The following is a 21,447-nucleotide window of genomic DNA, read 5'->3' on the forward strand; positions in this document are numbered from 1 at the left end:
ACTCCACGATGATCAATCTCACAACCCTGAGATCATGACCTGAGCTGAAACAAGAATCAAGGCTCAGCTGACTGACCCCCCCGAGAGGCCCCAAGGTCTTATTTATCTGCTGCAGGTTTGGCCTATTTGCCAGATTTCTACCAGCTTAACACAAGACTTTGGGAGCCTCCTCACTCTGTAGACTGTTTTCCCATCTGTAAATGGGGATATGGGAGAGTAGTTGTCTTTTCTCTTCTTTTATAAAGATTTTATTTATTTATTCATGAGAGACACAGAAAGAGAGGCAGAGACATAAGCAGTGGGAGAACCAGGCTTCCTGTAGAGAGCCTGTTGTGGTACTTGATCTCAGGATCACACCCCCAGCTGAAGGCAGACGCTCAACCACCGAGCCACCCAGGTGTCCCATGGGAGAATAGTTGTCTTAAACATCTCCCAGGGGGAAGGCAAAATCATTGAGGTTCTAAGTGCCAGTTACTCTGTTACTACCCTGAGACTTTGAGCTGAGATTGCTCCAAACATCTCCAGGCTGCCTAGAGCCCTGTGTCTTTGGAGCTTGATCTCTGGCCTTTCCTCCTCAGTGAATTAAAGGGAACTGGAATGCCACAGTGATCGTGATTTGAGTGCACTAAGGGCTCTTAGGATAGTGCGGATGGCCAGGAATGCGAGAAGAGATTGAGACAGATCAATGAGATGGCACCGGGCTCTGGCTGACTCAGTTGGCAGAGGCAGTGACTCTTGATCTCAGGGTCATGACTGAGTTCAAGCCCCACGCTGGGCATGGAGCCTACTTTAAAAATTAAAATAATAATGATAATAAGGTAGCCCTGACCTGGGATTCAACATATACAATAAAATCCACAAATCTCAAGAGTCCCACCAGACGAATAGGGACAGTACCTACTTCTATGCAACTCAAACCTCCACTCACATAGTTTCCATTACCCCCCAGAAAGTTCCCTTAACCCCTTCACAGTTACTCCTCAGCTCTCATCCGCCAGCGGGAACCACCGTTCTGTTTACCTGTCTCCCTTAATTTTTAAAAAATGTTTGAAACTTGCAAGTTATTTCGAGAAAAATATGGGTGGTGACGTAGCCTCTCAAAGGAGAGTGCGAAGCTGAGCACTGCTTAGGGTCGTTTCTTCCATTTGATTTTTTAAATCCAATCAAATAAGGCCTTTCCTTCCCCCCCTCCCCAAAAAAGCTTTGCAAGAGCTGGACTCCAGCCAACAGTCGTTCTTCTCCCGCTAGGAAAAGGGTGGATTTGTTTAACCGCTTTGTTCTTTCCTCTTTGAACCTGCTTGTGTTTAACCGGACCCTCGACCCCAATCTCTGTTAGGTATTTTAACAACTTTTCTTGTTTAGGTAAGAGAGAAACCTTAGCTCCCCGGCCAAACTCGCCAGACTCGGAGGGTTGGCTCCCGGGCTCCAAGCGTCTGCCCCGCCCCACCCGTCGCGGGTGGCTTCCTACGATTCTTCCAGGAGCCACGGAGGAGAGGGACAGCGTCGGGGGTGCACTCCCCGGCCCACACCCCCAGCTGCTGCCACCCACCTGCTGAGCCGCCCTGCCCCAGCCCAGGCCTCTCTCTGCGGCCCGACCTTGAGCCACTGGAAGGCGCCAGCCCGGTGAGTGCCGGGGTCGCGCTGGCCTCTCCGCCCGGCTCCCCGGGGGTGCAAAGGTCCAGCCACGGCCGGTACAGAGTCGCCGGGGCCGGCTGAAAAGAGGCCGACTGCCCCTGCTCCCCGGGGACCCGGACCCCGTGCGCCCCCTGGGCCCGGCCGGAGGCAAGGCGGACTCGACCTTCAGTTTCACGGGGCCTCACGGTCACCCGAGGCTGCGGCGGCGCCGCCGGAGGGTGCGGAGGCCCCTCGCCGCTCGCGCAGCTCAGGTGCAGCGGGGACACCTGCCGGCGCGCGCCCGTTCCCCGCCGCCCCGCAGCCGGCTCCCAGGAAGCCCCAGCGGAATGACAGTTGCGAGGCCCAGCCCTCCCACCCTCAGCTTGCACGCCGGAGCGCCCGATTAAGTCAATATTGCAAAAGGTCCTCGTCTGATCCTGGGCCTTATCTCGGGTCGATAACACGAAGGCCTTTGGAGCCTGTGCCAAATTTTAACAGCCAGCAAGGATTCCAAATGCTACGACACTGGCCATCAGCGTTTAAGATTTGAGTCGAAAAAATAATAATAATATTTGAGTCGTTTTTTTTTTAAAAAAAGCAATGTATAGAAGGAAATATGAAATCAAAGATTATTTTTTCCTTTTCCCTCAGCTGTCATTAATTCGCCCATGTGTGGGTGAGGCCACTCACTTCTAAGCAGAAACATGCCAGGGGGAAGGATGACAATGCAGACAATTTGGGTCAGCAGCTGGGAAGAGTTTGGGAAAGAGAGGAGGCTCTGAAAAGTTGCCTGGTTTTCCTCTCCCACGGGGTGTCTTAGGTAATGTTTCTTCTCTGATAATTTTTGTCTTCTCCCTGTTCGCTGGTCACACTCTGGCCTCAAGTCCCAGCATAGAATGTTCCTGCCAGTAAAGTTCAAGACTCCTTGCCAAACTGGCACAGTGCCTTCCCCGGGAGCGAGAAGTAGCCGAGGGACTGTCCATTCCTACAAGAGATCCCCAGATCACGTATATCCCCTTCTCCACCCCTTCCACTGCACCAAGTTGGAAACGGGTGTCAGCTCCAATTTAGTTTATTATCACCGGTGAATCTAACTTCTAAAAATGCAAGTCAGAAAAATGCAGGCCCTGGCCTTGGAGAGGTGGGAGAAGGGAGTCTGCACCATCAGTGGGTGGGGAGGGTAGCAGGAGCTGGTGACCTGCGGGCGGGGAGGGGCCACCAATGAGGGAGCTGCCCGCCCCTGACCAGACCCATCTTCAGTCGGGGGCTAGGGCGCAGGCATAAAGGGCAGCCTTTGGGTGCAAGAGCAGCCAGCAGCCAGCTCTCCGAGGGTCATCAGCACCAAGGTAAGGATGTGGGGGGGCTTGGGGTTTTTCCTCTCTCTCTCTTTTAAAGACAGTTGAAAACAAGCACTGGTAAGTGGATTGAAGATGCCTCATGTTATGGACGATCAGCCCTGTCTTCATTTTCATATATGTCTCTTCCTGCCGCATTGCCTATTTTGTTCTGATTTTAGAGAAATTTTTCCAGTTCCGATAAAACTCAGTTCTGCATCGGCATCTTACCAGGGCCTTAAGCCCGGAGTTTGACTGAATTCACCCCATGCGGTTACATCCCGTGTTATCTCCGTTACCTTCCGCAGAGCACCCCCTTGACAATGTCTTCCATTAAGATTGAGTGTGTTTTGCGGGAGAACTGCCGGTGCGGAGAGTCTCCGGTGTGGGAGGAGGCGGCCAACTCTCTGCTCTTCGTAGATATTCCTGCGAAAAAGGTTTGCCGGTGGGATTCGCTCAGCAAGAGCGTGCAGCACATGACCGTGGGTAAGGATAAAGGCCGGGCTCAGATCCGCCCACACGTCGTCTTCTCCCCGGGGAGGGGCAGTCACCTGATGTGTCATTCCCCAGGGAACTTCTTGTTAAAGCATCCTGGACATGCTTTAAAACTGCTGTTTGGTCGTACTCCCTCTGTCCACACCCTGCGCACTCCCGCTTTGATCCAAGAGTAAATTCTGGATGCTCAATACTTCCTCTTCCCCCGCGGGCCAGGGGCAACAGTCCCCATTTTGTGTTACTGACCAGGCACTGGAGGATCTTTCCTTAACATCTTTGGATAACAGCTTTAGAAGTTGGAGGCCCGTTTGTGGCACAGCAAAGGCTGTCTACCTTGGGTCGGGCCAAGTCCTTTATTTGCAAAACAAAAACAAAACAGAAACAGAAACAAACAAACAAAAACCCTCCCCCCCCAAAAAAAAACCAGGTATATTCCTTCTTTGAATGTACCAAGAAGGGCTTTCAGACTTACAAAGTATCAACCAGGACTATCTGTTCACTGTACAAGATAAGATTCATGACAAATTTCAAGGGCATTGGAATGTGATTCTGTTTATGGCCATGTGACTCCCAGAGGAGGGGTTTCTCATTGTAGGAGTTTGATATGAGATAAGGAAGCTTCTTGTTCTTTGTTAATGGGAAGAGATACAATGAATTCCTGTGACCTTGGGACAGTCTCATCCCAGAACTGGTGATCTCAAACTTTTTTTTTTTTAATGAGAGGGAATAGCTTTATTTTTTTGTAAAGATTTTATTTATTCATGAGAAACATGGAGAGAGAGGCAGAGACACAGGCAGAGGGAGAAGCAGGCTCCATGCAGGGGGCCCGATGTGGGACTCAATCCCAGGACCCCGGGATCATGACCTGAGCCAAAGGCAGGCACTCAACCACTGAGCCACCCAGGTGCCCCCTGCCCCCCGGGAACAGCTTTTTAACTCACCCAGGGATATGAGTGTGGCTAGAGGCAAAGTGACTGTGGCCAGTGGCCAGCATAGAGGCAGGGACCCGTTGCCCTAGTCTCTCTTTGCCAGTGTGCACACAGTAGAGGTATGTTCCCATCCCTAATCTGCAACCACCCCCAAACCACAGAAAGGCATTATGGTATCAGTTAATTTAGGAAGTTACAGAAGTTAGCTGCCAGAAGCCTCAGGCCACAGGTTAGGATGCATGATGAGAATGTGGCCCTCCCAATACTGTGCTGCACATTCCCTGGGCCTCTCAATGGCTGGAATCAACTTCTGAATGGGGCTTTGCACTTACTGAATAGATGCTTAGAAAATGTTTTCAAGGGGTGCCTAAATGGCTGAGTCGGTTAAGGGACCGACTCTTGGTTTTGGCTCAGATCATGATCTCAGGGGTCCTGGGATCGAGCCCCGCATTGGGCTCTGTGCTCAGCTGGGAGTCTGCTTGTCCTTCTCCCTCTGCTCCTCCTCCCATTCTCTCTCTCTCTCTCTCTCTCTCTCTCTCTCTCTCTCTCTCAAATATTTTTTACAAAAAAGAAAATGTCTTCAAAATAAACTGATAAATTTGTTTCCTCTGACTGTTCACCATGGTAATCAATCTCTCTAGACAAAGAAGTTTCCTTATACGTGGAAAAATGTTAAGCCCAGAAAACCTAAAATTAAAAAATACAAAATATAGCAATCTAGTCACACGTGATTGTTTTATCACCACATCTATGTTTCTATTATTTTTTATCATGCTTCCTTCCAAAAAAGAATTTGAGAAACAACTTTCAATTACATACATAAAACAGGACCCCTTAGAAAAGACAAGTCCCGAATCAGAGAGAGATGTCACAAAACCTAGTTGCCAGAACTAACACAGTTTGTATCTCTGAGTTTCCTGGAGATCAGGTGAATCAAGCATCACTTGCTCTGTGACAGCTACTTTGGTGCTCCCCGTTCCCCCATTCCACCCCAGTTAAAGACATCCCCTCCCTTTGAACTTTATGTGGCACCTGCTCCAATGTATGGTGGCTGCCCCGATGTGATTTCTCTGCTTCTCCCACTCGACTGGAAGTTTCCAGAAGAGTTGGGTTTCCTTCACCTTTCTATCTCTGCTGCCCAGGATACTGCTCAACAAATATCAAAAATGTCTTCACCACTCAACAGAAGGGAGAGGGCACTCCCATTGTCAAAAGAGCTAGAATCCTCTTAGAGATGCCAGGTGGCGGGATGACCGCAGTGTGCTGCTGGGCCACTGGCCCACTTACTGCCTCCTGACTGCTGCTTTTGCTTCTGCAGATGCCCCCATTAGCTCTGTGGCCCTTCGCCAGGGAAGAGGCTATGTCGCCACCATTGGAACAAAGTTCTGTGCTTTGAACTGGGAAAATCAGTCAGCAGTTGCCCTGGCCACAGTAGATAAAGACAAGAAAAACAATCGGTTCAATGATGGAAAGGTGGATCCCGCTGGAAGATACTTTGCTGGTACGGTTTATTTCTAGCACCTATTGACTGAGCTTGGGAGAGAAGCAGGACTTAGGAAAGTCTCGAATTGGTAGTGGTAAAATGTTATTCATAACGGGTCTTGGGTTCTTCTTTTATTATTACTTGAATAGCTTTTCCTTAAAAAATATATCCCAAGGGACGCATGGCCGGCTCAGTTGGTAGAGCATATGACTCTTGATCTTGGGATCATGAGTTCGAGTCCCACACTGGGGGTAGAGTTTTGGTTTTTTTTTTTTTAAGATTTATTTATTTAGGGATCCCTGGGTGGCACAGCGGTTTGGCGCCTGCCTTTGGCCCAGGGCGCGATCCTGGAGACCCGGAATCGAATCCCACGTCGGGCTCCCGGTGCATGGAGCCTGCTTCTCCCTCTGCCTGTGTCTCTGCCTCTCTCTCTCTCTCTGTGACTATCATAAATAAATAAAAATTTAAAAAAAAGATTATTTATTCATGAGAGACCCAGAGAGAGAGAGAGAGAGGCAGAGACATAAGCAGAGGGAGAACCAGACTCCTGTCAGGGACCCCAATGTGGAACTCAATCCCGGATCCCTGCCTAACAGGTGCCCAACAGCTGAGCCACCCTGGCGTCCCGGGGGTAGAGTTTACTTAACAGAAGTGTAAAAGTACATACATACATACATACATACATACATACATATGATAAAGCCAATTAAAAATCAACTGTTAAGGGCAGCCCTGGTGGCGCAGCGGTTTGGCGCTGCCTGCAGCCTGGGGTGTGATCCTGGAGACCCGGGATCGAGTCCCACATCGGGCTCCCTGCATGGAGCCTGCTTCTGTCTCTGCCTCTCTCTCTGTCTCTCTATCTCTCTCTGTCTATGAATAAATAAAATCTTTTTAAAAAATCAACTTAAAAATGATAATTTTTTAAAAGATTTTATTTATATGAGAGAGACAGCATTAGCAGGGGAGAGAGAGAGAAGCACGCTCCCCACTGAGCCAGGACCCCGTTGTGGGGCTCCATCCCAGGACCCTGGGGTCATGACCTGAGCCAAAGGCAGATGCTCAACTGACTGAGCCACCCAGGTGCCCCAAAAATAATAAATTAAGTTAAAAATCATTTTTTAATTTTAAGAATGCCATGAGAAAAGCTTTCAATATCTGTCTCTAGCAGAGACTAAAATGTACGTGGTCCTATTATAGTTTAAATGAGTTTTAAAATAGAGGTTTTGTGGTTGCTGATGATGTTTAAATTGGAAATAGTTTCAAATTGACAGAAAAAAGTAGTAAAAATAGTACAAACAACACCTGTCCACCCTTTACCTAGATTCACCTATTGTCAACATTTTGTCCCATTTGCTCGCTCTCTATGTATATCAACATACTTTCCTCCAGAATCATTTGAAAGTAAGTTGCATACATCACAACCCTGGAAAATACTTCCATGTGATTTTCCCAAGAAAATGACATTCTTGCACTACCTCAGTTTAGTTATCAACTTAAAAAAAGTTTAACATTGTTAACAGTTATATCTGACATACTATCTATACTCTAGTTTTGTCTATTAACCAAATAATGTCTTTTATAGTATTTTTTCCCCTCCACCACAGGATCCAGTCTAGGATTATGTATTGCATTTAGTTGACATGTCTCTTTAAACCTCTGTAGTCTGGGACAGAACATAGCCTTTCTTGTTTTTTATGACCCTGCCATGTTTGAAGAATACACACAACTATCCCCCCTTTTTTAAGATTTTACTTATTTATTCATGAGAGACACAGAGAGAGGCAGAAACACAGGCAGAGGGAGAAGCAGGCTCCCTGCAGAAGCCCAATGCGAGACTCGATCCCAGGACCCTGGGATCATGGCCTGAGCCAAAGGCAGACACTCAACCACTGAGCCACCCAGGTGCCCTTTTTTAAGATTTTATTTATTTATTCCTGAGAGACACAGAGAGAGGCAGAGACATAGGCAGAGGGAAGCAATTCCTCCTGTTTTTAATAGAACATTCCTCATGTTCCTCTTGTCCTTGTGTTTGTCTAATGTTTCCTTGTGATTAGATCGATGCTGTACATTTGTCGCTAGAATACTACAGAGGTGATACTCTGTCTTTGTCCAGGTATCCCACCTGGATACCATGTCCCTCGTGGGTGATGTTCGTTTTGATCACCTGGTTTAGGTCTTCTCAGATTTCTCTACTGCATAATTACTAATTTTTTTTAAAGATTTCATTTACTTATTTCAGATAGAAAGAGAACAGAGGGGCAGAGGGGCAGGAAGAGGGACAAGCAGACTCTGCCTTGAGCATGAGCCCAGCGCAGGGCTCCATCTCACAACCCTGAGATCATGACCTGAGCTGAAATCAAGAGTCGGAGACTTAACCGACTGAGCCACCCAGGCGCCCCCATGGTTATTATTTTAATTGTGATTTATAAACATTTTGTGGGGTTTATTAGTCATTTATTGCTGTGTAACAAACTACCCTGAAATTTAGCAGCTTAAAATAAGAAATATTTCTTACATCACATAGTTTCTGAAGGTTAAGAATCTGGATGTGGTTTAGCCCGATGGTTCTAGTTCAAAGCTGTATCATGAAGTTGCAGTCAAGCTGTTGGCGGGGGCTGTAGCCTCAGAAGGGGCTGGAGTCTCTCAAGGGACCTGGAGGATTCATGTCCAAGCTCACTCACAAGGGGTCGGCAGGAGGTTTCAGTTCCTTACCAAGTGGGCCTCTCCATAGGGCTGCTCTGGACATGGCTTCTCCCAGGGCCAGTGAGGAGAGAGAGAGAGAGAGAGAGAGAGAGAGAGAGAGAGAATGAGGACACCCAAAACAGAGGCTACAGTCATACTATAATTTTGGAAGTGATAAACCATCACTTCTGTCATGTGCTATTGGTCACACAATGATAGAAGAGACTACATGCAAAGGGTGTGAATATCCCTTAGGGGGATAGGGAGGCAGGGATCACTTGGAGGCTAGCTGCCACACGGAGGGAGATACCTGAAGACCGACCAAATATCCTAGTCCTCAGCAAAACATCTCTTCTTGGGTTTTACATTTGTTGATGATTCTTTCTTGAACCAATGTTGACTGTGATGGCTGTAGAATGGCTTATGTTCAGCTTTCAGTGAAATGTAACTATAGTTTCCAGTTAAATAATACATTTCACATACATTCTTATTTCCTTCTCGTCATAACAAATTAGCCAAAGTTGATTCCAAAACCCTGCTGTTTCCACCTCCCCACCCTGCCTCCTCACGTTATCAGCCATGCTGCCGTGGCTCCATTCACTTTCAGCATGGAAGGTACGTGAGATCTGAATGACTGGCCATGGCTCGCTTCTCATATCCCTGGACTTTACACAACCACAGATCTAGTCCAGGTCAGGTTGAAAGATTAAAGATGAGAATCGATTGGAAGCCCTCTGCCACTGATTTCTGCAGGATAAGGAAATAGGATTGGATACCCTACCTGCTGTCAAAATTGATTTTCTCTCTCCCTTATGGCTATAGTATACAGTTCTGTGGCTCTTTGTGAGACAAAACGAAGACATCCTCGGAAGCCTGAGTCCTTAGCCTGGAGTCCCCAGTTTTTAAACTGTGCCTGGAGGAGACCTCTTAAAATTGTAGGCATCATTGTGGGTGTACAAACTGAAGCACCTGAAAACTTTTTTCTAGAGAGTTCATAGCTTTCAGCAGGTACTAGGAGATATTTCTGGACCAGGAAAGGGCAGAGTCATTTGATAGTCAGGAGGTGGTAGGTAGAAGCCTGAGGGTGTCACTACACCCAAGGTCTGACCTGTGTGTGCTCACTCCTAGACAGTGAGGTATAAGCCAGGGCTCCAGCTTGTTCTTTCCCACAAAGGTAGAACCCTTTCCGAGCAGTGGGGAATTCACATTCACGTTCCAGGTATCTCTTTCTGTGGGGCAGACAGTGGGGAGGAATATTAGTGAAACAAATCCAACTACCCTATAGCCCGAAACTGCTGAGTGAACATCCTTGTCCCCTAGGAGGGAGGATTTACCCTGTCTTGCTTGCTATTCAAGCTTCCCAACTTTTGTCTATTTTCCTTTAACCCATTCTTACTCTGCTGCTGTTGAGTGTACAGTGTTCTGTAAATGCCACTTAGATTGGTTGATGCTGTTCAGTTCTATGTCTTTGCTGATTTTTCTATCTACTTGTATCTATTACTGAGAGAGGAATGCTGACATCTCCAATTGTAATTATAGATTTGTCTATTTCTTTTCAGCTCTGACTTTTGCTTTGTGTATTTTGAAGCTCTGTTGTTAAGCACATACAAATTTAAGGTTGCTATGTCTCCTTAGTGAATTGACCATTTTCACGATACGTAGCACCCCTATGTATCCCTGGTAATTTTCTTTGCTCTAATTATTTTTTTAAGATTTTATTTATTTATTCATGAGAGACGCAAAGAGAGAGAGAGAGAGAGAGGCAGAGACACAACTCAGACAGAGGGAGAAGCAGGCTCCGTGCAGGGAACCCGATTCAGGACTCGATCCTGGGACTCCAAGACCACACCCTGGGCTGAAGGGAGGCGCCAAACTGCTGAGCCACCCTTTGCTCTAATTATTTTGTCTGATATTAATACAGCCCCTCCAGCTAATATTTTAATCAATATTTGCATGGCATAGCTTTTCCCATCCTTTCACGTGTACACAATCTCTATCATTATATCTGAAGTGAGTTTCTTTTTCTTTTTTTTTAAGTGCTAGGGTTTTTTGTTGTTGTTGTTTTGCTTTGTTTTGTTTTTATTCATGAGAGACACACAGAGAGAGAGAGGCAAAGACACAGGCAGAGGGAGAAGCAGGCTCCATGCAGGGAGCCTGATGTGGGACTCAATCCCAGGACTCCAGGATCACGCCCTGGGCCGAAGGCAGGCGCTCAACCACTGAGCCACTCAGGCGTCCCAGAAGTGAGTTTCTTACAGCAAGCAAATAATTGGATTTTTTAGAAATTCATCTCAACAATGTATTAATTGATGTGTTTTAATTATTGATATGCTTCGATGTAGATCTACCATTTTGTTATTTGTTTTCTCTTCTTTCCCTCTGTATTTTTTTGTTCCTCTGTTTCCCCTTTCCTGCCTTCTTTTGGGTTACTTCAACCTTCTTTAGAATTCAATTTTAATTTATTTATGATGGTATTTTGCTGTATCTCTCTGTATAGTTTTTTAAGGGCTTCTGAAAGGATTGTAAAATATACAGTTAACTTTTTTTTAAGATTTTATTTTTTTATTCATGAGAGGCACAGAGAGACAGAGGCAGAGACACAGGCAAACAGAGAAGCAGGCTCCATGCAGGAAGCCGGACGTGGGACTCGATCCCGGGTCTCCAGGATCACGCCCTGGGTTGAAGGCGGCACTAAACCGCTGAGCCACCCGGGCTGCCCTACAGTTAACTTTTTGCAGTCTATCTATAATCAAGATTTTACCGCTTCAATTGATTATCACTTCTTTATACTATAGTTGTCTTTTTTTTAAAGATTTTATTTATTTATTCATGAGAGACACAGAGAGAGGCAGAGACATAGGCAGAGGGAGAAGCAGGATCCCCACAGGGAGCCCAATCTGGGACTTGACCCTGGAACTCCTGGCTCAAGCCCTGAGCCAAGCGTCCCTATAGTTGTCTTTATATACATACATATAAATCCTGTTGGAAAATGTAATTTTTGCTTTAACCATCAAAAATATTTTAAAGGGGTGCCTGGCTGGTTCAGTTGGTGGAGCATGCAACTCTTGATCTCGGGGTTGTGAGTTCAAGCCCTAGGTTGGATATAGAGATTACTTTAAAATAAAAAATCTTTTAAAAAATAAAATCTTTAACAAAAAAAGAAATATTTTAAAGCACTAAAGAGAAGAACTGTTTATTAAATTTACTATTTCCATTGCTCTTCATTTTGTTGTTTCAAGCTGCATTTTGATGTCATTTCCCTTCTAAGGAACTTGCTTTAGCAATTCTGTTAGAACAGGTATGCTGGCTATGAATTCTCCCAGTTTTACTTTGTATGAGAATATCTTTATTTCACCTTCATTCTTGAAAGATACTTTCATTGAATATAGAATTCTAGGCTGACATCTTTTTTTTCTTTCAGCAAATGAAAAATGTGTCCCTTCTGGGGCACCTGGGTAGCTCAGTCAAGGATTCAACTCTTGATCTTGGCTGTGGTCTTGATCTCAGGATTATGAGTTCAAGCTCCCATGCTGGGCTCCACGCTGGGATGGAGCCTACTTATAGTTTTCTGCTTTTCACCAAACTTGAGTTTTAAACCATTACTTCTTCAAATGTGTTTCCACCCTGTATTTTCCTCCTCTTCTCTAGGAATCCAATGACACATATGTTAGTTCTTTTGTTCCACAGATCTCTAAAGCTCTGTTCATTTTTTTCAATATTATTTCTGTCGTTCACATTAGATAATTTCTTTTTAAATATATTTTAAGATTTTTAATTTTTTTAAGTAATCTCTAGGCCCAACATGGAGCTCAAACTCACAACCCCAAGATCAAGAATCTCGCGTGCCCTCTACCGACTGAGCCAGCCAAGTGCTCCTGGATAATTACCTATCATTCGCTACACTAACTCTTTCCTTTGTCATCTCTATCCTGCTAGCAAATCCATCCAGTCAGTTTCTAGATTATTTTATTATTATTATTATTTTCTTTTTCAGTTCTAAAAAATCTTTTTAAGATTTTATTTATTTATTCATGAGAGACATAGAGAGAGAGGCAGATACATAGACAAAGAGAGAAGCAGGCTCCTTGCGGGGAGCCCAATGCAGGACTGGATCCCTGGATTCCAGGATCACAACCTGAGCCAAAGGCAGATAGATGCTCAACCCCTGAGCTACCCAGATGCCCCAGTTCTAAAATGTTTATTTGGCTATTCGTTGTGTCCTCTACTCCCTTCTCCTTCCTTGCATTGCCAAGTTTCCTAGAAATTTTAAATATTATTTTGAGACCCTGGATCTTGGTTCAATCCTATGGAGAATGTTGATATATTTGCCCTAGTTAGTGATCTATAGGTTCAGAACATTTAACCGAAAAGCTTGAGCCTGCTGTTTGTGAGGTGCCATTAGGATCTGGCTCACATCTAGGCTACTCAGTGGTCAGCCTGAGACTGGTGAGTTCTAACCACAGCCGCATTTTCAGTCTTTGGTATGCTAATTAGAACCAGATTCGTGCACGTACAAGTAGAAGATGAGCCCGGGCGATCATAAACAGCTTTATGGAATTGCATTCCTGAGCAATATCCCTCTTCACTATCTCCAAGTACTTCCCATTTTCCTGGAGCTGTCTTTGTCATTCCTCCAGCCAGAAAGTACCCATTTCTAGAACAATGCTGTCTCTGGGGCTACGCAGCAGCCAGACAGAGGAGGAGAGGGATGTAAAAGCAGCAGTGTTTGGCTCTCCCCTTTTGGAGCTCTGTCTTCAACCAGCTGGAGAGGAATGTCCCCTTCCCTAAGTCTTGATTCCTGCAGTTTCCTGTTGTGGGCCACTCTCTGCTGTTAACTACCCTTGCTTCAAATAGCTGGTAGACTGGAGAAAGGAGTAGAAAAGAAGCAGGGTGGGGCACGTGGGTGGCTCAGTGGTCGAGCATCTGCCTTTGGCTAAGGGCATGATCCTGGGGTCCTGAGATGGAGTCCTACATCCCCCCACGGGGAGCCTGCCTCCCCCTCTGCCTATGTCTCTGCCTTTCTCTGTGTCTCTCACAAATAAATAAATAAAATCTTAAATAAAAAAATCAAGGAAACTATTATATGATCCCCATCTGGGTCCTATATTAGAAAAAAAATGACAACTACCTTGCTTATGATGCGAATGGAAATCACACTGACAGGTCTGGTTCCCAATAAGAAGGAGAACATCTCTCCCAACCCGACTTCCTCCCACTGAGAGCAACCCTACTATATGGAACAAACCTACAGTGGAGCTATTTGAGAAAGCAAATGTAAAGAAAAGAAGCAGAGATTTCTTCCACTCTTTGAGCCTCAGGAGTTTCCTTTCTGCTCCTTGAGCCAGACTGAGAGGGTTTCTCTTGGATCTCTGTCTTCACCACGGTGCTCACTTCCAAGTTTCAGCTGTGTTGAGTTCAGGCCGGGACATCTGGAAAATAAAATGGAGAACTAACCACCCATTAGGTGGCACTGCAAATTACGTTGTTCTTCCCAGAGCTGCCTGATATTGACTTTTCAGAGTTCTCAAATAGCTCTACCATAGGTTTGGTCTAGATTGTAGAGTTGCGCTCAGTGGGAGAAAGTGGAGTTGGTAGAGATGTTCTCCTTATTTGGAACTAGACCTGTCGGTGTGATTCCCATTCGCATCATAAGCAAGGTAGTTGTCATTTCTTTTTTTCTAATATAGGACCCAGATGGGGATCATATAATAGTTTCCTTGATTTTTTTTCTTTAAGATTTTATTCACATATTCATGAGAGACACAAAGAGAGAGACAGAGACATCGGCAGAGGGAGAAGCAGGCTCCCTGTGGGGGGCCGGATGCAGGACTCAATCCCAGGACCCCAGGATCACAACCTGAGCTGAAGGCAGAAGCTCAACCACTGAGCCACCCAGATGCCCCTAGTTTCCTTTATTTAATGCTGGGAAAGGAGCCTTTTGATAAAAGATGGTGTAGGGCATGGGGCAAGGTGCTGTGATGCTAAACCCAGCGCTTTTGGGGTTTTGTAGGCACCATGGCTGAGGAAACGGCCCCAGCAGTTCTGGAACGGCACCAGGGGTCCCTGTACTCCCTCTTTCCTGACGGCCATGTGGAAAAGTATTTTGACCAGGTGGACATCTCCAATGGTTTGGATTGGTCCCTGGATCACAAGATCTTCTATTACATTGATAGTCTGTCCTACTCCGTGGATGCCTTTGACTATGACCTGCAGACGGGGAAGATCTGTATGTACTTTTTCATTATTCTTCTTAATACTGCTGGTATTTTTTTTCATATGTGTGTAACTAGTAAGCTGCCTCTTCCTCAACTTATATGAAAAGGCCCTTACTTGTCAAATAAAGAACTGTCTGATGTGACTATTCCAACATAGTCATAATTGCCCAGACTCAACTGTGCGGCCAATCAAGCCATGGCCCTCAACACAACTAACTGTGGCCACCACGGACATAATATGAATAGATCCTTAATCCCCTCTCTCGCCACCATCTCTAGAAAGAGGCTCACTGTGCAATGGATGCTGTTCTACCGGGAGATGCCTACAAGCAAATATTACACAGCAGAATTAGATAAAAGAACAGAAAGTTAGGGTTGGGGTTGGCATTTCTCATTTGTCCTTTAGTTAATGGTAGGCAATACTCAGAGACAAATAACAATCTTCCAAAGTGGAAAAGTCTAAAATGTAGCTGCAGATTGTTCAGTTCCATCAGTGAGTTCTGCATGAGCCACAGTTGGAAACTGGGAAGGAAAGAATTCTTGAGGAAAAATCAGGAGGGAGTTCTTGAAACTGTTTTGTGGAAGGTGCCAAACCACAAGAGCAAAACCAATCATAAAAGCAACTCAAAAAAAATATCACAAGGCTCTCGTGTAGATTTAACGAGAGGCCAGTTATTTCAATACAGATGTTTTGCTTTGAAATATATAAGGCTCTTTGTTATAACTGTTTGTACCCATTTTTACTGACATATGGTTTTAACATCTTTTTTTCCATTATACCACAATGCAGTTACCATGATGACCTGGATTTTCTAGTGTAAATTTCTTCTGGAGCTTGATGGGGGGGGGGGGTTCTTTGTATCCTGTGATTCCCCCCCCCCCTTTAATGCCAGCTGGTTGGCTCCAGATTACCCCTCCTCTCAGAAATAAGCTCTTCAATATTGAGTTTTGATAAGATGATTTTGGAGCATTCAGCTGGGCAGAAACAGAACTCTCACATCTTACTATTTTTTGCATATGAACCATTCACATGGTACGGTACCATTAAGTTGCCTTCTAGATCTTGGAGTTAATCAAAGTCAGCATTTTTATAAGCAAAACAGCAAAGGTCTAACCGCAGACTGAACTGTATCCGAGGTGGGTGCTCAGAGCTTCAGTTCAGGTCAACCTCAAAAAGAACTATTGGTATTTTATTAAGAATTCTACTTCCAAAAAAAAAAAAAAAAGAATTCAACTCCCTTTTGGCTCTCCTTCTCCAAAAGCTTAGATGGATATGACTGTACACAAACTAAAGAGAGTGCAATCACCCCCAAATCATGTGGCAAAAATCCTTAGTTGAGGAGTGCCCACTCGTGTTTCTGGACATTTTTGTTTAGTTAGGAATTCTTCTGAACCATCCCACATGCCAGACCCGGAATAAGCAAAAGTCATCAGGATTTACAGTCAGCTTGCGAGCTCCTTGTCTGATACCCAGCATTGAGTGGCCTGTTGCTTTGTCATGTGTGTATATTTGTTTGTTTTAACCCTAGCCAACCGCAGAAGTGTTTACAAGCTGGAGAAAGAAGAACAAATTCCAGATGGAATGTGTATCGATACTGAGGGGAAGCTCTGGGTGGCCTGTTACAATGGAGGAAGAGTGATTCGTTTGGATCCTCAGACAGGTAGGCACAGCAAAAGAAAAAAATCCCTGCCATGTCTAGAAAAAAACACGACACTAGCAACCAAAGAAACTTCATTACTAATAAAGTTATATGGAGCTATATTCAGAGGTCTCAGTAGGACGGCTTGGAAATAAAGGCCAAAGATAGAGCACAAAACTTACAGGCATAACTTCTTTTCCTGAGGAGGTTAAGTCTTTTTGCCCAAAACAAATTGTCAGGGAAGGTAGGTTAAATACATGGCTGAAGTCTGACCTCCACAATCCTTTTTGATTATCCCTAATCCTCTACAAGGGGTCCCGAACAGTAGTGCAGGTTGAAAATTTGCTAGAGCTGGACTCTCAAAAAAATATTTGGTGATCTAGGGAAAAGACTCCAAACTGTGAAGTTACCTGTTGATAAAACAACTTCATGCTGCTTTGGAGGGAAGGACTACTCTGAAATGTATGTGACCTGTGCCCGGGATGGAATGGACCCTGAGAGTCTTCTGAAGCAGCCTGAAGCTGGTGGGATTTTCAAGGTGATCCAGCTATTTATTTTAATTTGAGGGTGAGATGGGAGATCCTTGGCTAAGTAATTGAGTGATTAGTGCTTTTTCTTTTTATTATTTATTTATTTATATTTCATTTTTATTTATTTGAGAGAGAGAGAGAGAGAGAGAGCAAGAGAGAAAGAGCACGAACAGGGAGAGGGGCAGAAGGAGAGGGAGAAGCCGGCTCCCTGCTCAGCAGGGAGCCAGGCACAGGGCTGGATCCCAGGACCCCAAGATTATGGCCTGAGCCAAAGGCAGACACCCAACTGACTGAGCCACCCATGTGCTCTGATTAGTGCTTTTCCATACTTCCAAAACATAATTCTACTTAGTATTTTTTTTAGCAAGAGAAAGCAGGTATATGTGTGTGTGTGTGCGCACACACACACACACACACACACACACACACTCGAGTTGGGACAAGGAGGGCAATGGGAGAGGGAGAGAAAATCTTAAGTAGGCTCCACACCCAGTGTAGAGCACAACCAGGGGTTTGATCTTACGACCCTCAGATCATGACCTGAGCCAAAATCAAGAGTCTGGTGCCCAACCGACTGAGCCACCCAGGCATTTCTCTATTTAGCAATTTTAAGCTCATCATGCTAGACTTTTTTTTTTATGCTAGACTTTTTAAAACATTTTATTTTTTTTAAGATTTTATTTATTTATTCATGAGAGACACACACACACACACACACAGAGAGAGAGAGAGAGAGGCAGAGACATAGGCAGAGGGAGAGAAGCAGGCTCCATGCACCGGGAGCCCGATGTGGGATTTGATCCGGGGTCTCCAGGATCGTGCCCTGGGCCAAAGGCAGGCGCTAAACCGCTGCACCACCCAGGGATCCCAAACATTTTATTTAGACTTTATAGACTGTAAGTACAAGATCATGTGTTTAGCCCACTTTGTGCAGTATTTCAAAATATTGTTGTGCTTCAGTAGTGTTTGCCGAAATTCTGTAAATCAATAGAACGAGCTTGAAAAATCAGTGTTTGAAACATGTTTATGAGATCAGTTGATTGTTTTGGTGTCAAAAGAATATCTTTGGGCTTCTTCCTTTTTGCAACAAAACAAACACTGATAAAAATTAAGGACCTCTAGGGACACCTGGGTGCTTAGTCAGTTAAGCATCTGCCTTTGGCTCAGATCATGATCTCAGGGTCCTGGGATCAAGCCCCGAGTCAGGCTCCCTGTTCAGCGGGGAGTCTGCTTCTCCCTCTCCCTCTGCCCCTCCTCCTTGCTCTTGCTATCTCTCTCTATATATATCTCAAATACATAAATAACATCTTTTTAAAAAAATTATGGACCAGGAAGCCTGGGTGGCTCAGTGATTGAGCGAATGCCTTTGGCTTGGAGCGTGATCCCATGGTCCCAGGATCGAGTCCCACATCGGGCTCCCTGCATGGAGCCTGCTTCTCCCTCTGCCTGTGTCTCTGCCTCTCTCTGTGTCTCTCATGAATAAATAAATGAATCTTTAAAAAAAATTATGGACCTCTCAAACTGAAAAGAAATAGGAAGATGGTATAAATAAATTCAGTTTTAAATCCAAGTTAATTGCAGATGGTTGCTAGTTGGACTATTATCAATGTGAATAATTGTGTTGGACTCGACTTAATCAAGTAATTCCTTTTTATGATAGGAAATAAAACAAGTATAATTGGTAGCTAAATATATTATTATGAATCATAAAAAATGCTTTTGAAGAATACTTGAGAATTACCTTTAAGCAAAATTTCTCTCGTTTTTCTTTTTAACAGATAACTGGCCTTGGGGTCAAAGGAATTCCTCCCTATCCCTATGCAGGATGAATGGCAGGTCTTCTTTCCTACTGGGGGAAATTTGAAGACATGTAGAAAATTCTAGAGCTGAAATTTCAATCTAGTTACAAAACAAATTAAAGAAATGGTACTATTAACAGGCAAAATTACGTTTGTTTTTTTTTTTCATTTTTAAGAGGTAGAGCATTTTAATAAGGGGTGACAGGTAGTTTTGATAACACACTAAGAGGCCTTCTACAAAGGTATTACAGAAATATAAAGAATTGTTCAACTGTCAATCAGCCTCTACTCTTTGCAAATTGCTAGAAGGAGACTGGGGTTACTATATCTTTTATGCATTCCATACTTATTATACCTAAAGCTTAAAAAAACTAATAAATAATGGCCTTATAATGACTTATGATTATGTTCCTTTTTATTTTCGTCATAATCTTATAAAATATACTGCAGTGCTAACCTGCCTTCATATTATTTTTCCTACATATTACTTTTTGCAAGTTAAAATATAACTGGAGGATGAGAATGAAACTCTGGCAAAATCCATGGCTCCAACTGCCACCTAATAAATGTAAAAGCAATATATCACTTTAGAGAATACTTTTTAAAAAAATAGCTTTATTGAATTATAATTGACCTATACATATTTCAAGTCTACAATTTGATAAATTTTACATATATACTCACTAATGAAACCAACACCACAAGCAAGGTAATGAATCTATTTACCACCCCCAAGACTTTACCTGTGTTCCTTGGTAATCCTTTGCTTTGGTCCCTCTGTATGTCTGCCCTCATCCCCAGGAAAACACTGATCTTATGTCTGTCACTATTAATTAGCTTTAAAATTGGATGGTGTTATTTCTCCAGTTTTGTTCTTTTTCAAAATTGTCTTAGTTCTTCTAGTTCCTTTGGCGTTCCATATAAATTTTAGAATCAGCTTAACTGGGCACCTGGGTGGCTCAGTGGTTGAGCATCTGCCTTCAGCTCAGGTCATGATCTCAGGAGTCCTGGGATTGAGCCCCACATCAGGCTTCCTGCTCAGTGGGGAGTCTGCTTCCCTCTAGCCCTTCCTTTTCCCCTCCCCCTGCTTATGCATGTTCTCTCTCTCTCTCTCTCTCTCAAATAAATAAATAAATAAATCTTTTTAAAAAATCAGTAGAACAATTTGGAGAGAATTAGCATCTTTACTATTTTGAGTCTTCCAACCCATGAGCATGGTGCATCTTTCAGCTATATAGGTCTTCTATGACTTTTTTCTTTTTTTCTATGACTTTTTTCATCAGCATTTTGCAGCATATAGGTCTTGTACATGTTTTGTTAGATTTATATTTGAGAATAGTGTGCATTCTGCTATTATGAATGGAGTGTTGTATAAATGGCAGTTAGATTCAGTTGGGTGGTGGTGGTGTTCAGTTCTTCTATATCTTCCCTGAGCTTCTGTCTTCTAGTTTTATACATAAATGAGGAAGGAGTGTTGAAATCTCTATCATTTTGGATTTTTCTGTTCTCTATTCAGTTCTGACAGTTTTGGAACTCTGTTGTTAGGTGCATTTAAAACTATCAGGAAAAAAACAAAAAAATAAAAAAATAAAAAAAAATAAATAAATAAAACTATCAGGAAAGCGCAGGTGGCTCAGCGGTTTAGCGTCGCCTTCAGATCCGGAATTGAGTCCCACGTCAGGGTCCCTGCATGGAGCCTGCTTCTCCCTCTGTCTGTGTCTCTGCCTCTCTCTCTCTCTCTGGTCTCTCATGAATAAATAAATAAAATCTTTTTAAAAATAAATAAATAAATAAAAATAAAACTGAATATCTTTTCAATGAATTCACTTTTTTTCAATATGTAATGTCCTCTCTTTATCCCTTGAAAATCCATTGAAATCCATTGAAAATTCATCAAGGTTTTTTAAAGATTTTATTTTTTAAGGGACACCTAAGTGGCTCAGTGGTTGAGCATCTGCCTTCTGCTCAGGACGTGATCCCGTGTTCCAGGATTGAGTCCTGAATCAGGCTCCCCATGGGGAGCCTGCTTTTCCCTCCACCTATGTCTCTGCCTCTCTCTGTGTGTCTCTTATGAATAAATAAAATCTTTTTAAAAAAGATTTTTTTAAGAAGTAATCTCTACACCCAACGTGGGGCTCAAACTTAACAACCCTGAGGTCAAGAGTCCCATGTTCTACTGACTGAGCCAGCCAGGTGCCTCATTAATGTTAAATGTTTTGCTTTCAACCATCAAGTGTGTTTTGAAGAATTCAAGAGGAAAAGAATAGTTTATTATCTTTAACAAAATATTTACCATTTCTGTTGTTCTTTCTTCATTTCTGATATTCTAAGTTTCTTTTGCTCTCCATTTTATTGTCTGAAGAACTTCCATTAACAGTTCTTTTAGAGTAGGTCTGCTGCTATGAATTCTCTCATTTTTACTTCATATGAGAGTGTCTTTATTTCACCTTCATCCCTGAAGGCTATTTTCACTGGATATGGAATTCATGGTTGATAGTTCTTTACTTCCAGCCTCTTGGCACTTTAAATTTTTGCTATTTTCTTCTGGCCTTCATGGTTTCTGATGAGAAAGCTAGTCTTCAAAATCATTATTTCCCTACAGGTAATGAGTAATTTTTTTTCTTGGAGATTTCAAGACTTTGTCTTTGTCTTTAGTTTTCTGCAATTTGATTATGATGTATATATATCACATAACTTGGGAAGTTTGGGAAATTATTTCTTCAAAT

General features: G+C 43.6%; 1 protein-coding gene across 3 annotated transcripts; it reads left to right on the plus strand.

The window, feature by feature from the left end:
• Nucleotides 1-1,398: 1,398 nt before the first annotated feature.
• RGN (regucalcin) lies at nucleotides 1,399-19,117 on the plus strand. Of its 3 annotated transcripts, XM_041741435.1 has the most exons (8): nucleotides 1,399-1,623; nucleotides 2,266-2,434; nucleotides 3,257-3,434; nucleotides 5,691-5,873; nucleotides 14,548-14,763; nucleotides 16,282-16,413; nucleotides 16,776-16,930; nucleotides 18,701-19,117. In XM_041741435.1, exons 3-8 carry the CDS (start codon nucleotides 3,272-3,274, stop codon nucleotides 18,749-18,751), a joined length of 900 nt encoding a protein of 299 aa, XP_041597369.1. In that variant the 5' UTR covers nucleotides 1,399-1,623; nucleotides 2,266-2,434; nucleotides 3,257-3,271; the 3' UTR covers nucleotides 18,752-19,117. The 3 variants fall into 3 exon arrangements, with proteins under 3 accessions (XP_041597369.1, XP_041597367.1, XP_041597366.1); XM_041741433.1 differs by lacking the exon at nucleotides 2,266-2,434 and having other exon boundaries at nucleotides 1,400-1,623; XM_041741432.1 differs by lacking the exons at nucleotides 1,399-1,623; nucleotides 2,266-2,434 and adding an exon at nucleotides 2,824-2,960.
• Nucleotides 19,118-21,447: the final 2,330 nt, after the last annotated feature.

Source organism: Vulpes lagopus, chromosome X (assembly GCF_018345385.1).
Source record: "Vulpes lagopus strain Blue_001 chromosome X, ASM1834538v1, whole genome shotgun sequence".
In the NCBI taxonomy this organism is placed as follows: Eukaryota; Metazoa; Chordata; class Mammalia; order Carnivora; family Canidae; genus Vulpes; species Vulpes lagopus.